The sequence below is a fragment of the Vombatus ursinus genome, unplaced genomic scaffold (genome assembly GCF_900497805.2).
Source record: "Vombatus ursinus unplaced genomic scaffold, bare-nosed wombat genome assembly UNPS02014813.1, whole genome shotgun sequence".
NCBI classification, from domain to species: Eukaryota; Metazoa; Chordata; class Mammalia; order Diprotodontia; family Vombatidae; genus Vombatus; species Vombatus ursinus.
Genome location: NW_020954591.1, coordinates 35,220,001 through 35,237,581, shown reverse-complemented (window position 1 = coordinate 35,237,581; position 17,581 = coordinate 35,220,001). Strand labels below are relative to the sequence as shown.

At 42.3% G+C, this 17,581-nt stretch overlaps 1 protein-coding gene across 1 annotated transcript in view; it reads left to right on the top strand.

The window, feature by feature from the left end:
- The window catches only part of PKNOX2 (PBX/knotted 1 homeobox 2), a 347,095-nt gene that overhangs the window by 283,848 nt on the left and 45,666 nt on the right, over positions 1 to 17,581 (top strand). The window contains exon 7 of the mRNA XM_027835120.1: positions 12,608 to 12,796. Coding sequence (XP_027690921.1) covers positions 12,608 to 12,796 — 189 coding nt within the window. The remainder of the gene's footprint in view (positions 1 to 12,607; positions 12,797 to 17,581) is intronic.

Below are 17,581 nucleotides of genomic sequence, written 5' to 3'. Positions count from 1 at the left end.
CAGAGCTAATGGCTATTGTGTTGTGATACAGAGAGGTAGAACAGGTATGTGTGAGCATTTGCTAACGGAAGAGACAAACCTAGACAGCAAAATAAGTCAAGAAAGCCTAGAAGAGGTCTTGCCCAGGAGCAGCTGGGTGGATTTTTAAAGTCCTTTCTCTCTCCATTGATTACATTCCATTGAGTTTCCTTGGGAGAGACATAGAGACAGGGAGAGACAGTGCATACACATGCACACATATGTTCTGCTTATAATTTTTATGAGTAGAGTCAGGGTTGAATTTTTTATAGCAAACTCTATTTTCCATGGATGTTTAGTACATTTTTAGGTGACCATTTCTCTGCTCAAACCCATTATGCTTCTGACTGTCTTCATCCACCATTGTGCCACTGTCTATCTAGCCAGGACATGCAATGACATGTTAATGTTCACTCAAACAAAACCAAATGAGGAAAGCATACTTTTTTGTTGTTGTTTTGCTAGGCAATGGGGTTAAGTGGCTTGCCCAGGGTCACACAGTTAGTAAGTGTCAAATGTCTAAGGCCGAATTTGAAGTCAGGTCCTCCTGATTCCAGGGCTAGTGCTCTATTCACTGTGCCACCTACCTGCCCCAAAAGCATACTTTTTAGTATATACCGGTGCATCCTCAAACCAGATAAAAATAAGGATAGCTTTGGAATTATCCAGGGTTTCTGTATTATCCACACCACTTGCTTCTTTGCAAGAGAGTCAAAGCTTATTAAATAACTTCTTAGTGCTTATGGAAAGAGCTCCCATACAAAGGAGACCTCACAGTTTTGGAAACTTGGGCTGGGGAATAAGATGATTCAGAAAGAGTGATTGAGATGAGGATTGGAGGTGTTCTTGTACAGTGAGGGCAACTGAACCCAATTCAACCCACATGTATTAAGCATGTACTATGTGCAGGACAAAGTGTTAGGCACTGGGCTGATGTCTAAGCAAAACCAATCCCGCAAAATCACTGACCCCAAGGAGTCTATAAATATAATAAATATAAATGAGAAGTCTCTATTGCGAGCAATTCAAGGAACTAGAATTTGTCTAGTTCAATCAGGGAAGGCTTCAGGGAGGAGCCTTTGGGTTTTGAATGAAAGAATGTATTTCAGCCTGCAGAGGTGGGGAAGGATGTCCATTCTAGACATAGAGGACACTATAAACAAAACCAAGGAGTGTGAAGAGGGCAGAGCAAGAACAATACGGGCAGTGATTAGTTAATTGGACTGAAATGTAGAGTACATGAAAGGTAATACCACAAGTGTCTGGAAGTTAGGGTTGGAGCCATACCGTAGAGGTCAGTTTTACCAGTTTCTGCTAAGGGCCCAACAGGTAAACCTGTTCCGCTCCTTGTGTCCCCTGTCCATGAACAGGGCAGCTCGATGACATAGTAGCTAGAGTGTTGGATTTGGAGTCAGGAAGACCTGGGTTCAAATACTACCTGCGGATATTTACTAACTCTCTGACCCTGGCAAATCATCTAACCTCTATTTGCCTCAGTTTCCTCAACTGTAAAATGGGCGTAATAATAGCACCTGCCTCCCAGGATTGTTTTGAGGATAAAAATGCTAGCTATTATTTTGATCAAGGACCAATAGCTGGGACTAGCACCTAAAGCTCATGGGTTAGTGTGGCATGGTGCTAAGGTGTAGAACAGATGTATGGGAGCTTTTGTGCCCTCAAGAGAAGTAATGATGGTAAGAGACAAGTATGTCCACAAAAAACTTCAGACTTTTGTACTGTGCGGTGTCCAAGGGCATCCTCTCTCCTTCTACTTTGGCCCTCCCTAGAAAAGTGTCCCTTTAGGTCACTGGGAAATGCCTGGTACCCTGCCGTGACCGTAACCCACTATTTGCATGAGGAAGACCTAAAGTGCAAGGCAAGAGTCCTGTGGAAGCCGGGCTTTCATATGACTGCTGACGTTTCCATGAGGAGCTCAGACCTCTTCACTCACTCTCCCCGGCACAATGGCTCATGGTCTAGTCACGGTCCTATTGCAGCCTGGCAACTAGAGTTTATCACCTGAGCACTTTTCTCTTGTTTCTCTCCCTGGCCTTCAGAAGAGCCCTATGTTCAGAGGTCCTATGGACCGCTGGCTAATCTATAGAGTCAGATTCTCGGCTCAGGGGAGAGATGGTGCATGGTTGGGCATAAAACACCAGAAATGGATAGCCTGTTACTAATCGGCAATATGATCTTCATCAAGTCAATTCCCTTTTTTAGGCCTCAGTCTCTTCCTCTGTAAAATAGAGGGTCCGAACTAGATATTCCCTTAGGTCCCTTCCAGCTCCAATGTTCCATTGTTTTGTTGTAAGCATATTGGCTATTGGCAAAACTTCCTAGAAACTCTGTTGGTCCTTGTTTTTATATCCCAAGTGCTTGCTAGGTCTGGGTTTTGACCTCCTTTGGTGCTGGAGAGATAGCCAACTAATTCTTTATGTGGATAAGTTTTCTACTCATGGGTGCAGAAAAATCTAGCTCAGGAACCGAAGGGCCTGCTTCTGCTTTCTCTGGACAATTGCTTGGTTTGCTGATTGTGTAGACCTGGCCAGAGAAGCATTGATTGACTAATTAAGCATACTTCCTGGACCCCTCACCTTACCTTAATTCCTAAGTCTGCCCACTGGAGCACTGCCCTGGGCCTGGGGGTGAGGGCTTTCTTTTGGGGGATCAGCCAATGCCTACTACCCCCTCCCACCCTCTGCCTTGACATGGTCAGGAAGGAGATGAAAAGGCCAGCCACGGGGGCCATCATTAGAACAAGAATCATGTCGCCAGCACAGCCGAGATGCACATAATTAGAAATTAGAAAAAGGTCAGATCGCGTCATTATCAGCTCAATCAGCTGCCGAGTGCCACAGTCAGTTAATTTGGCATCTGTATTTTTTACAACCCCGTACACGTAGCCCAGCGGACTGTAACTCTTTATCCGGACAGATATACTGCGCAGCCGAGCAGGGACATAAAATGAGAGACCCCAAGCAAATGAGCTGAGATAATTGAGAGATTTATTTTTTATATATATGTGTGTCAGGGCAGCTTTCCTTTGCCCTTGAATATTGACTTTCATAAATGGGATTGTCAGGGGGACACTTGGGTCTGGGGAAACTTTGGCCCTCTGAAATACCTCATTGCCAGACCCCGGGCCTCCCTCTAGACCTCGTTTTTTCCCAAGTCCAGTAAGACTCGGAGTCACCTCCCTCGCATTACCATTTGAACACGCCTCCCTATCTCTCTTCAGCCTGTTATCATTCTCTGCTCTCTCCTAATACCTCCCTTCCCCACTTCCCTTCCATGCTCTAAATTTTCTCAGCAGTAGCAGCCTCCAGCCAAGAATGGCCGAGTTCTGAGCTGCCAAGATCAAGGAGGGCTTCCTAGATTCAGAAGAACCTTCTCTCTTAGGGATTTCCATCTGCCCCCTATTATCCATCACTCTTAGGGTTAGAATGGAAAGGAGACTTAGAGACAGGCTCCTCACTTTATAGGAAAGTAAAATGAGACCTAGAGAAGGTCAATGACTTGCCCAAGGTCATATAATGAGCAGTGTGGCAAAATAGAAAGAAGGCCGAACCTGGAGTTCAACTCCATTTACTGTGTACGTCATCAGGAAACATGGGGTTGAATCTTGCTTCAGATGCTGACAATCTTGGTGATCCTAGGCAAGTCACACCTTCACTAAAAAGCCTCAGTTTCTTCATCTGTAAAATACTTGCAACTACCTATTTCACTGGGCTGTTGCTGGAAAAGTGCATTTTGAAACACTATATAAATGTGAATTGTTGACAATGTAGAGTTGAACTCAAGTCTCCAGTATTCTAGGTTGACATTTATCTGCCCAAGGGTATTTAAACTCTTGGGGTCCTTGTAATAGATTTTTCATAACCTATACTATGACTTTAAATGTGCACCTCCTAGGACGTAAAGTGATTTGTCCTTGGGTAGCCTCGTCTGGGAAAGGGTTCATTTTTGCCTACTTGCTATGGCTATCTGACTATCTCCTTAGCTGAACTGCAGACCTCTTCTTCAGTCTGTCCCACTTCTGGCACTTCCTTTCCCACTTCTCTTCCTACCCTCCCTTTCCCTCTCTTTCATCCCCCAGCAGCCACTGGCTGGCACTTGGTAAAGTTTGTAAAATTTGCAAGTTCCCCAAACCCCTTTGAAAGGTAAAGGCTTTTTGTTTTATAAAATCTAATTTACAGGCCCCGGTGGTACAGGGCCGAAGTTTTATAGATTATGCAAGATTTCAAACCGGGGCTGTAAAACGTACGGTTCAGTTTCATGCATGGCATTTTTTTATGTGTAAATTTTTTAACATTTATGAGGCTCGTTTTAATGAGGCTCCAGCGTGACTCAGGGGACAGGTTATGGTTTCTGACCACAGAGCCAGCCCAGGAGCAGAGGCTTCAACTTTCAGGCCTGCTGGCCCCCTGGCCACAGCTTCCCTAACCCATTGTAGGAGGTCCAGGCCGAGGTAAGGGGTCTCATGAGCCTTGCCAGCGACAGCTCATTTTAGTCCTTGGCCAGGACTCTCCTTGCCTGGGCAATTGCTCCTGCTGGATGAGAAACTACTTCATGCTCCAGAGAGTCTGTGGCTCAGGGGAGATATAGGTAAAAATACCTAAGATTTTCACCTAAGAAAAACTGTACTGACTTATGTGAAATTTGTCTCCAAGAGCTTTATTTTATTTTATTTTTTTATTTTTAGGCAATTAGGGTTAAGTGACTTGCCCAGGGTTACACAGCTAGTGTCAAGTGTTTGGTCTGAGGTCGAATTTGAACTCAGGCCCTCCTGACTTCAGGGCCAGTGCTCTATCCACTGTGCCACCTAGCTGCCCTCTAAGAACTTTAGATAATATAATCCACCCCCTCATTTTACAGATGAAGAAACACATCAGAGAGGCCAAGTGACTTATCCAAAATCACACAGCTAGGTTGTGGCAGTGTTGAAATTAGATCCCATGCTTCTTGATTCTTTCCCACCTACCACAAGCCATTTCTTATATTGGTTTCAAAATCTTCTGAAATGTCTCTAAACCTTGTTCTTTTCTCTCCTCTACCCCTTTCCAAACCTGCATTTAGAGTCAGAAGACTTGGCTTCAAATCATGGACCCTCCATTTACTGCTAGTGTGATTTTGGGCCAGTCACATACCCTGTCTGGGCCTCAGTTTCCTCCTCTGTTAAATGAGGGCATTTGACTAGATAATCCCTAAGGTCCCTTTGAACTCTGCATCTTTGATTGTATGATTATTTCTCTTTTGCTCCAAGGCTGCTTCATCTCTGATCAGTCTGGGGAAGTAGCTGGTCTCATGGCACCAGTGGCTTATAGGCATTGTCCATGGCTACACTTAGGCTGCAGATTATTTTACTGCCAACACTTCTTACAAAGAGAGAAAGCTCAGGGCATGCCATGAATTTTTGATGTAAAGGGTCAAAAAACTTTTGATGTAAACTCTCCTTCATAGGAATAGAAACTAGAATTATCCTTCTTTGTTTGTAGGTGAAGATGAAGCTAGACAAAACTTGCCACAGGTCCTCTGGAATAAGTAAAAGGAGCCTGCTTTTATATAGAACTTGAAAGGATTTCATGGAACATTTTCTTCATAGCTCCCCTGCAAGTTGTATAGTACATTTATTATTTTCATTCTCATTTTCCAGATCAGGAAACTAAGGACAATAGCGATTAAATGACTTACTTAGGGTCACAGAGCTAGCAAGAATCAGAGCCAGAACTGGAATTCAGTTCTCGTGACTTCCAGGATCACTCTATAAAGCTGCTTTATCCTTAGAAAGAACACAGTTCCTCAGACTGAGCTCTAGTCAGCTCTGTACCTGCCATTGGGTCAGCTCTGGCCTTGACTCATGATACTTCCCCATTTCATGGTTTGTTTCTCAGATAACCCTGGGAATGCCTGCCTACTTAACAGGGCATTGCTGGTTTGTTGCTGTCTGCATGATGCTTTAAGATCTTCCTTGGAAAGGAGTACTGTGATTATTTCTGCTCCTGCTTCTTCCTTTTACCGAATACTTCCTGGGACCCTAGTAATGATAGATCTGTGCCCTTCTCACCACCAACCTTGAAAGAGATCTTGGCCTTCCAGGACACCCATAAGGGTGTCTCTCCTCTTTTTTTCTACTGGCCTAGAGTAACTGGGAAGCATGCATATGGGCTTTTTGCAAGGTCACATTCATTCACCCACTCATCCATCTGTCCAATCATTCATTCTTTCATTGGACAAACATTTATTGAGTTTCCATTTTGTGGAAGGCATATTGCAAAGTATTTAGGTGCTGCAATATGGAGATTTTACAGGAAAAAAATTTTAGTTCCTACTTTCTAGGATTTTAACACCTTAAGGGATTAGGGGGAAGGAAAACAAATTGACATAAAACCCAAATAGGCTGTGATAACTATAAATACTTTTTTCTTTTAAAAAAATCTTTATTGATACCTTTCGTTTTTATATCTCCATCATTTCTATATATAAATCCCTCCCCACTTCCCTAGAAAGTAGGCCATCCCTTATAACAATAAAAAAGTTTAAAAATATCAACAAAACCAACCAATATATCCCTTGTATCTAATAGTAAGTGCAATATTCCATACCCATAGTTTCCCTGTCCCCCACCTCTGCAAAGAAGTGAAGAAAGAAAATTTTATCAGCTCTTCTCAAGGACTGAGCTTTGGCATGATAATTATCCAGCATTTATTTTCATTTTTTTGTTCTCTTTACGCTGTGGTAGTGATCGTGTATGGATTATTTTCCTGGTTCTTTTTATTTCACTCAGCATCAATTCATCTGTCTTTCCATACTCCTAAGAATTCTTCCCATGTCACTTCTTAGAGCACAGCAATATTCCATTCAGGCACCACACGAAATGTTTAAACATTCCCCTAATAGATAGGTGTTCGCATTGGTTCCAGTTCTTTGTTACCACGTGAAGTGAATAAAATAGGAATATTTGGTTCATATGGGACTTTCTGCTGTCTTTGACCTTACTGGGTTATATGTCAAGCAATGGGACCTTTGGGTGAAAATGTAGGATGAAAATTTTAGTCCTTTTCTTTTTAACCTAATTCCTATTGCTTTCTAGACTAATTTGAAGCTCTGTCAACTGTGGATTGATGTGCCTGTCTTTCCATAGCCCCTCCAACATTGATTATATTCCTCTTTTTTTATCATTGCCAAATAGCTGGTTGTAAATATGTGAACATAGATGCTTTTTTTAAAAATAGGTTTGTGATTCTGTTAAATAAGAGAAATATTGTAGAAAATATGCTGGGATTTCAAGAAATCATTTGACAAAGTCACTTATAATACCCTTGTAAACAAGACCTCCCCAAATAGGAAGTAAGCTGTTTGAAGGATGGGAATATTTCAGTTTTTCTTTGTATTCCCAGTACTAGGCACATAGTAGGCATATAATATTTACTGAGTGATTGATGGAAACTGGATAGCCAGTTTCACCAGTACAGGTGGGTGGATTCTTATTTCTTTGTACAACTATGCCCAAAGCATTGATTGATCTCTAGACATATGCCTGTTTTCTCTTCTATCTGGTTCGATATTTTTATTAATGAATTAAATAAAGACATATGTCACCCAACAAATTTTCAGATAATGCAAATATGGGAGAAGTAGCTAAAGCCTTGGATGATGGGCTGGAGGCAAGACAAAATTTAATAGAGATAAATGTAAATTCCTGCACTTAAGGTTAATCACGTAAGTCCTAGGTAGGGAAGACATAACCAAAGGACAGTTCATGTGAGAAAGACCTGAGAGACTTAGTGGACAACAGCTTCAATATGATTCACTATCATGATATGGCAGCCAAAAATGCTAACCTGATCTTTTAACCTTTCTTTGTATCCTCAGTGTTTGACAAAGAGCCTGGCACATAGTAGGCACTTAATAAATGCTTGTTGGTTGAATAATTAATAGAAGAATAGTATCCAGGATAAGGAAGATATAGTCCAACTGTATTTTGCTTTGGTCAGACATATATGGAATACTGTGTTTAAGGTTGGGGCACCACTATCTAAGAGGGACATCAGTAATTTATCATGAGTTCAGAGAAGTGAAGTCAGATTAGGAAAGATGTCATAATAATGCCATATGAGAAGTAACTGAAGAAATGATGGGTATTTAGCCTCAAAAAGAGAAGCCTTAGGGACAACAGCATAGCTGTCTTCAAATATCTGAAGAGATAACATGTGAAATAGCATTTAAATTTGCTCTGAGTAGCTCCAAAGTGAAGAATTAAAACCAATGGAGGGAAGATAAAGGAAGGGGTTGAAATGGAGAGGAGGTGATTGTGATAATTGCCTTCAAGTACCGAAAGGGGTATCATATGGAAGAGGAGCTTAATTTATTTTGCCAAACTCAAACCAATTGATAGAAGTTACAGAGAGGAAGAGTTTCCTTCAAGTAATCATTTAGATTGTTCAAAAGTAGAATGGTGGACTTGAAGTAGTGAGGCCCCTTTCAATGGAGGTCTTCACATAGAGGCAGGAGAGTGGGTTTCCATATAAGATAGTGGCTAACCCCCCTCACTGAAAATGTTCAAGTAGAGGCTGTCTAAACACCTGCAAGGACATTTTGAAAATGATTTCTATGTACAGTGGTAGATTATACTAAATGAACTCTGAAGTCCCTTTGAATTCTAAGATTCAGTGATTCTAAAATCCAGCACTATAATAGGCATGGGGGAAGGAGAGAGCAGTTAAGTATTTCATAGGGAACATAAAGATAAGTTTAGAGTTGGAAAGGATCTCAAAGGACATTTAGGCTAACCATTTTCTGGGTGAAAATAGAGGCTCATTGAATTTGGTTGACTTACCCAAGGTCACAAAACTATTTTATGGTATGAAGGTTTTATAGGAAAAAGAAAAATACTTGGACAAAAAAATGGAGATGGTGCTTAACAGATTTACAGGAGATACTGTCTCCTGTGGAATTGTTACTATACTGGAAGACAAGAACAATATTAAAATAATCTTGGAAAACTAGTCATACCAGAATGAAATTCAACAGGAACTGGTACAAAGTGATCTATTCTTAGAAGTAAAAGCTCTACAATACAAATATAGAATAAGGAAGACTAGGGCTTATAGTTGACCAAAACACGAACAAGCAATGGAGTTCTGTTGTGGAAAATGGCAAGGTTGGGGAGGAGATACCGACACAGACGGAACAAAAGAGAGAAAGGGAAAAAGGGGTGCTAGTGGGGATGAGAGAAAGTTAATTTATTAAGCGCTTACTATGTACCAGACACTATACTAACTTGTCAGTTGCATGCCTTTTGCTGTATTTCTTGGTTAGATCCAAACTAGCATATTATGTCTCATTTCATTTATTGTACTTTTTAAAAGAACATGGAGAAACCAGAGAGATTGCCAAGAACACCAAAGATGATTAGGGAATAGAAAAAGATCATAGCATTTAGAGCTGGGAAAGAAGGTCTGTGGAGTCCAGTTCTTTCATTTTACAATGGAGACCCAGAGAAGTTGTTGCTTCTGGGTAATAAGTAGCAGGATCAGGATTCGAATTCAGGTGTTTTGATTCCATATCCTTTGCTCCTTCCATTACATCACACTCCCTCTTCTAGGAGAAGAAAATAAAATCAATTAGAATTACTTTTCCTGGAGAGGAGCTGCTCAAAGATGACTTGAACACTATTTTCTACTATTGGAAGATTTTATAAGTGAAGTGCTTATCAGTTGTTTTCCATGTTTAGGGAAAACTGAGTAAGAGGGAAGGAGCTTAATTTAAAGCTGGGCGGATTTTAACTGGACATAAAAACATACTTCTTAACCAACAGAGTGATAAAACCTCGAGAGGCCTACTGAGGCTCTAAGTCTCTATTTCCAGACAGTATTGAGAAGGAAAGTGACAGCAATCTGTGCTGGACTATTTAGATATTTATCAGTCTAAAGGCAAGGGGCTGGATCACATGATCCACCATGGTGTTTTCCAGACATTCCATCAGAGGATGTTAGAGAGAGGAAGGGAGCAATTATTATGTAGTTGCTGTCCAGACATGAGGGAACAAAGGCTGGAGAAGTAGAGGGTACATTGCCAGGAGGATAAATGGAAAAGATATGAGAGAAGTGAGGATGGCTTTACAGGTTTGGGTTTAGTTATCCCAGGATCTTGTGTTCCTGACCTAAATCCTTACTTCTAATTACATTTTCCTGCCTGAGAAAGGTAGGTGGAGTAACAGATAGACTGCTGGGCCTGGAGTCAGAAAGACCTGAGCTCAAATCTGGCTTCATTTACTAGCTCTGTGACCCTGGGCAAGTCACTTCCTCTCTTTGGACCTCAGTTTCCTAATTTGTAAAAAGAGGCATTTGGACTAGATTTTTTTCACATCTCTTCCAGCTCTAAATCACAGAGCCCAACTGGAGACAGGTAGTTGCCATTACATGCCATACAACTTTCAGTGCTAATGGGAAACCTCTCCTCCTGCTCCCAATGCCCACCCCAACCTTGTTCATGGATTGACAGAACCCTCCCCTCTACTCAATCCTCCATTGATTACAAGGATGCAGGTGAAGAGCTGAGTGATTCTCCCACTGTAATGTGTTCTCTGAGTAGTTGCTCAGCAAAGAATGACTAGGGCCTTCCCATTCTAACTGAAGAGTCAAGATACACACAATCACACAAAGATACACAGGCAACTATACAGGCAAAAACACATAAGTACCTGTAATGTAAAGACAATCATACAGTGCTAAATACATGACCACTTCTGTCCCGTTGGCTCAAGCTGAATCAGTGAGTCAGTCAACAGACTGAATGCCTGAAGGGGAAGTAGTACCATGTCAGAAGCTTAGGATACATACTGGAGAACAAACACAGTTAGGGCAGCTAGGTGCACAGTGGAGAGAGCACCAGCCTTGAGGTCAGGAGGACCCGAGTTCAAATGTGACCTCAGACACATAACACTCACTAGCTGTGTGACTGTGGGCAAGTCACTTAACCCCAATTGCCTCACCAAGAAAGAAAAAAAAAGAACAAATACAGTTGTATCAAATATCACTGATTAAATTCTGATATCCAAAAATAAGCATAAAGAGCCAAAGATTACCAGCTTCAAAAGATGAGTTACAGACTTGAAATGACCAAATGAAAACATGCTCCAAATGACTAATCATTGAAAGAAATGAAAATTAAAACAACTCTGAGGATCCATCTCACAATGATGTGACAAAGAGTTAATGTTGTAGGGGTGGTAAGAAGATAGGAACACTGATACACTGTTAGTGATGTAGCTAAAAAATTCTAGATTTCAATTCGGAATTAAAATAATAGTAATAATAGCATTTGCACAGTGCCTACTATGTGCCAGGCACAGTGCTAAGCACTTTACAATTATTATCTCACTTTGTCCTCCAAACAATGCTAGGAGGTAGGTGCAATATATTATCCCCATTTTACAGATGAGGAAACTGAGGCAGATAGCAGTTAAGTCACTTGCCCAAGGTCACAGAACTCGTAAGTATGTGGGGAGGAGTTTAAACTCATTCATTCCTGATTCTAGGTCCTGGGCTTCCTGCACTGTGTCTCTTCAATAGGCAATACAAAGAGACTAGTTAGACATGACCGCAATAATGTAAATCAAAAGATCATAAAAGAAAATTAACTGAGGAAATGAAAAATCCATAAAGATCCCAGACAACTGATAATGAAGCATTACCTTCCACCTTTAGCAGAAAAATGGGGGACTACCAGGATAGAATAATGTATACTTTGTATGATGTGGTGACTATCAAATACTTTTGCTTAGTTGTTTTATTTTTGTAGCTAGGTGGTATGTAGAGTGCTGGACTTGGATTTAGGAAGACCTCAGATCAAATCCTGCCTCAGGTGCTTATGTGGCAGTATGACCCTGGATAAGTCACTTAACAGCTCTCAGCCTCAGTTTTTTCATCTATAAAATGGGGGTGATAATAATAGCAACTACCCCACAGAGTTATTGTGAGGACCAGATGACATAACACCTTAAAGTACTTTACATTACTTAAAGCACTTTGAAAATATTAGCTATTATTATTAGATATTATTCATTTTCGTAAAAGAAGCTTCAGTCTGGAGAGGTTGAAATGGCTGTGATATTAAGACAAAAGGCCTCAATAATTTTTTTTTCTTTAAAGAACAAGCATATCACTGACCTCAAAGGGCTTCAGGAGACAAAGACTCCTAAAAGGCTATCAGAATACATAATTACTGGGAAAAGTATGTTGATGTATTGGGGGGGAATTAGAAATTATTTGGACATTTTGGAGAATTAGGATAGGATTAATCTAAGAAGGCTTCCTGGAAGAGGTTGGATTAGAACTCTACTAGCTCAGAGATGGAGAATGTCTACATCTCCTGCTCCAATCCACGGCAGCTTTTCTGGAGACAGGGTCTCCTTAAGAAGCTACACAGTTCCCTTGGATACTGCTGCAGTGAGTGATGCTGCTTTTGGTCCCGTGGCCTTGGGGTTATAGAGATGGGGATGGGAAAAGCATGAATGGGTATGCATGATATCAGAATTGATGCCATGACCTTACCTCTCACTCCTTCCCTGCCTTCCCCACCTCTCCAGATGGTGAAAGCAATCCAGGTTCTGAGAATCCACCTGCTGGAGCTGGAGAAGGTGAATGAACTCTGCAAGGACTTTTGTAATCGTTATATCACCTGCCTCAAGACTAAGATGCACAGTGACAACCTGCTCAGGAATGACCTTGGAGGTCCCTATTCCCCCAACCAACCCTCCATAAACCTGCACCCACAGGTAACATCCGTCTCAGGATAGGATTCCTCCAACTCAGGGTTCTTGGGGTCCTCTCTCCCCTTTGACTCCTTAGCTGGGCCTGGCACAATAATGTGTGGGCATCATGAAAATACTTGAGGATGCTTTAAGAGGTCCCTCATTGGCTCCTTTAGTTGTCAAGGCTCTCCTGGGGTCATCTCATTTAGTCTCCTAGGGCTGACAGCTGGGGGTAGTTAAGAGCCTCTGAAGAGGGGATGATGTGAGTGAAGTCTCCAGAGCAATGCTGAGCAAAGTGTTCCTGTTTATAGGTGAAACAACTCTCTTGGAGAAGGAGAGTGTCTTTTCTGAGGGAGAGACAAAACTGAGACTCATATCCAGGCAGCCAGGCTCCTGATTTTACCATAAGTGGCATTCCTTCAACCCTGATGCTGAAGTATTCTGGGCAGCCTGAGTTCTTGGTGGTGGCTGCTATGGGCAAACTGACCATTCTTCAGCTCCTTTCTCCCTACTGGACAGTTCATCTCTCTTTGACCACTCCCTTCTGATGGTTCTTACATCTTCTCACCCCACTATAGCTTCATCAGTGTTTATTTTTGGGTTCACACAATACATGACCCCAAAACTTTGCTCAGTGTGATTTTCCAATACCACTTCTCTAGCTCCCTCTACTTCAATCTCAAAGAAGCCAGAAGGTAGGAAGAAGGACAGATTCTGCATTCCAAATTGCAATAGATCACTCTGCTATCCTCCAACCCATAGCTTAAGAAGCCCATCAAAAGAGAGCTCCGCTGACCCCTCCAACTCATCATGTAAGGAAGAGAACTAAGGACATCTCTTCACCAAACTTCCATCCAAAGATGAGCCTCACCTTGGTGGTGTTTGCTGTTTGTATAGAACTATTGGTTCCTCTCCTAGAAAACATGGCACAGGGGTCCTAGTTCTTGGGTAGAAATCCCAACTCTCCCATTTAGTATCTGTGTCTCCTCATGCAAGGTATTAACCCTCTCTAAAGCTCAGTGTCCTTGTCTGTAAAATGAGGTTTGGAAGAGGTGACTGCTAAGGTCCCTTCTAACTATGAATCTATGATCCTATAAATAATACCTCCCTCCTTTGATTCTTCCTGTTCCACTTTGGGGATATTTCTCAGAGGAGGAATAGGAAGATGACTTTATCTCCTGTTCCTTAAATCTAAACATGTTGAAATGTCTTCTGAGGAAGCTTTGCGATGACTCATTCCCTTCAAGCACCCCATGTGGTGGGGTGAGAGGTGAGGAGTGGGTACAAACTGTGAAATGCTAGAAGGGGTGACAGAGAAAGACTGTGCCACCTAATTCCCAGGAGGTCTTTTAGAACAGGAGCCCTCCTGTACGCCTAGAGCCATATTTCCAGGACACTTTAAATTGGACGGAGGCAGGCAAAGGAAGGGAATGACTTTAAGACAATATTTCTTTGATGGTGAGCCACATCTCCTGAGATTGTCACCCTGAAAACAAATACCATCCCTGCTGTGTAAGACCTTTGTGGAACTGGGAGAAAGTGAAAGGTGTGCGATGGGGACTTTGGATAATGTGGAGTGTGGGACAAGAAGTTTATTTCCTCTTTCGATTGTCTGAAATAACCAAATCATTTTATCACAGATCTGAAGAAGCCGCCCAGGCTTCTGTTTGCTAATATGTTCTTGAAATAGACTCATTCCTTCAGAGTCTTATTGTACTTTCCCTTATGATCAAAATTAGCAAGAAACTTGCATAAAAGAGGACAATAATTGCTCAACGAGCATCTCGTTTGTAATTTATTAGTTTCTATTATTGTGGGTTGCTATAGCAACGGTGCGCAGCCCCGGTGACGGGAGAGATTCGAGATAGGAACTGAGGAGGCTGTGAGGCCTCACCAAATGGAGATGCACATTTTTATCAGTAATTTTCATGAAAATAATAAGTGAGGAGTTAATGAGATGGAAAGCCATCCTGTGGCTATTGTGAATTTTTTTTAAGTGTTGATCTAATTAGAATGCATCAGTCAGGAAAAGTAATGAGGATTTAGTGCCTCACAGAGATGTGAGGATCATATCAGAAAATTAGCACAAGTCTTTGGAAATAATCAGGCCCTTAGAGAGGCACTGGATTCCCCCTCCTGGGCCCTCCAACTCTACCTCTAGGTCTGGAGTTGGGGGGTTCCAATGAGGAGGTATACTGTGGGGGGGGGGACAGAGAACTGGTATGACTTGTGATCAGACAGTAAGTGAGCAAAGGCAGTTTAAAAGCCTCTTTGGAATCCTACTCAGGGGCTGGGGACCAGAATCTGGCAGGCTCGTCACACGCAGTAGAGCTTCGGGGAGATGGCAAGATGGGCTGTGGGTAAACAGGATCTCAAAGAAAACTAGTCCTACTGGTTGGCCATAGCACTTCAGGTCTTTGCAAAAAGGAAGAGGCAACTTTTATCACTATCTTTTCAAGCTTCAGACCACTGACTAGGGAAAAATCTGATCCTAGGGTTAGATATTTCAAAAACCTCAAATCTCCTCAAAGAAACGAGCCTAGGAAATAGCCAGGGATAGAGAAAGGGAGGCAGGATGAGTGAGATAAAGAGATTTAGGAGGAAGGTAGTCCTTTTCTGGGAAGGGCCAGAATCTGACTTAATGAGTTTCCCATGAACTTCTAAAACTCTCTGAAATGGGAATGGTAACTTTCTTGGGTAGAAGCTAGAACTGAGGATCCAAACCTTTGAGCTGAGGGAAGGAAGGGTGCCCCAGAGGAAAAAGAAAAAGTACTCTGTGACATTCGTCATGGTTCAGCCTTAATCCTCCCCAGCCTAAAATAGCAGCACTGCCTGGCTGGCTTGGGGAGGGGTCTCTTCCCTTTGGAACATGATCTGAAGGGATCAACATTCCTATTCCTCCCCCTTCCCCTCCCCAGCTCTCCTCTCTTCTCTCTCCCTATACCCCCTTCCGCCCCCACCCCCCACCAGCTTTGTTGCAAAATGCTGGCTCATAGTTTGCCTCCATATGTTAATTTTGTACATTGGTGTTGGAAAATGAAAGAAATTTCAATTTTTTAGAAACCAGTCCTCCCACCACATTACCTCTCTTTTGACTCCTTCCTCCTTAGCTATTTGCATCTACTACTGACTTTTCTGGTTAGGAATTGAGGGGGGTGGGCAGGGCAGGCAAAGAGGTTAAGTTACTTTTGTGGGGCACAAGTAGATTCCTGGTGATGCCAGGTTACAGAATCAGGGGCCAGAAACTCTGGCTACTGTTGCTGCCTTCACAGGTTTCTCCATGAAGCTTACTCCAGCATACCATGATCCTTCCCACTTATTCAGCATTAGGTCATGTGTATCAAAAGTTATTTAACTCCTCCTTTAATGCTAGTCTCCTGTCCTAGTCAAATTATAGGCTTCTCTTGAGCAGGGCCTCCCTCAGCACGTCATTTATATCCTCTTTCACGGTAAGTAGTAGTTGAATTCAATTGAACTAGTACAAAAAAACATGTGGTTTCTGCTACAGGCCAGTAGGTTGTCCAAATGTGGAATGGGAAAAAAGAGAAAACTTGGTCCTGGCAGGATCTAAGCGGGGGCTGGGTTGCCTGTTGTTGGGGATTCTGTGGAAAGGATTCACGCTTTAGGTAAGATTGTGACAGAATGATCTTCAAGGTCCCTTCCTAATAGACTATTCTGTGAGTCTGTAATTGCTTTGCTCTCTGGGAAAATCCCAACCTGGCAAGTACAGGGGAATTTCCCATCTTTGTGTTTGGATGCCTTGCCTCCCCAAGGAAATTGTAACCTCCTTGAAAGTAGGTGCTGTCTTAGATTTCCTTTTCTTTTCCACAGCACTAAGTATGTAGCATACACTCATTATGTACTCAGTGAATGAATGACTGGGCATTTTTTTCCTAGTGGAAATTATTAGCCTAAGGCAATGTTTTCAGTGGATTAAGAGGAATAAATCATAGGGAACAGCGGTTTCCTAGGCTCACTCCAAGTAGGAGAAGCCAGAAGCTTGGAGCAGGCTGCTCATGAAGGCAATGGGCATTTGGCATTGCAGAAACATAGTTTAGAGAAAATATAATTGAGCTCAGGAATCAAAAAACCTGAGTTTGAATCCTGTCTCTACTATTAATTGTGTGACTTTAGGCAAGTTATCTAATTTCATTGAATTTTAGTTTCTTTCCTACAAAATGGGGTCATAATTCTTGTGCTGTGAGGACCAAACAATTCAATAACTAGCAAACTATGTGCCACGGGTGAGTTGCCCAAAGTTATACCCCTGTCCTGGGACTAAGGGTGTACAACGGAGGATCGTCAATTCTGAGTCTTGGGCAGAGGGAACCAAAGAAGGGGCAGCTTGTTCTTTGTGAGGCCAGGTACCAGTTTGATCAAGAAGTCTCCTTCCAGGAAGGAGGAGGTAGTTTCATGGCAGAACGGTTCAGTGGCCAGTGAGGCAGCCTTGGACTTGTAAGGATGGGAGCAGAAGATTGGGTCAGCTTTTGTCCAGTTCAGTCTAATCAGACCTAGTGAGCATTTATTAAACACCTACGTGTTGGACAGAGGGCATACAAAAACAAACATTAAAAAGCCCTTGTCCTCAAGGAATGAACATGCTACTGCTCTGTCAGAGCAGCTCAGTTTACATGCTGGGAATCTGCCCAGCAAGCTCTGGGGAGGCTATCCATCCTGGGAAGTTTCCCGGCTGGTTGTGGGGCTCAGTCACTGTGTGGAGCATGTAGAGCAGGAGGGGGAAAGAAACACCTCTCCAGGACAGAAATTACGGAATGGTCAGACCTTCAAACCTACTGAGAGCCCTGTGTC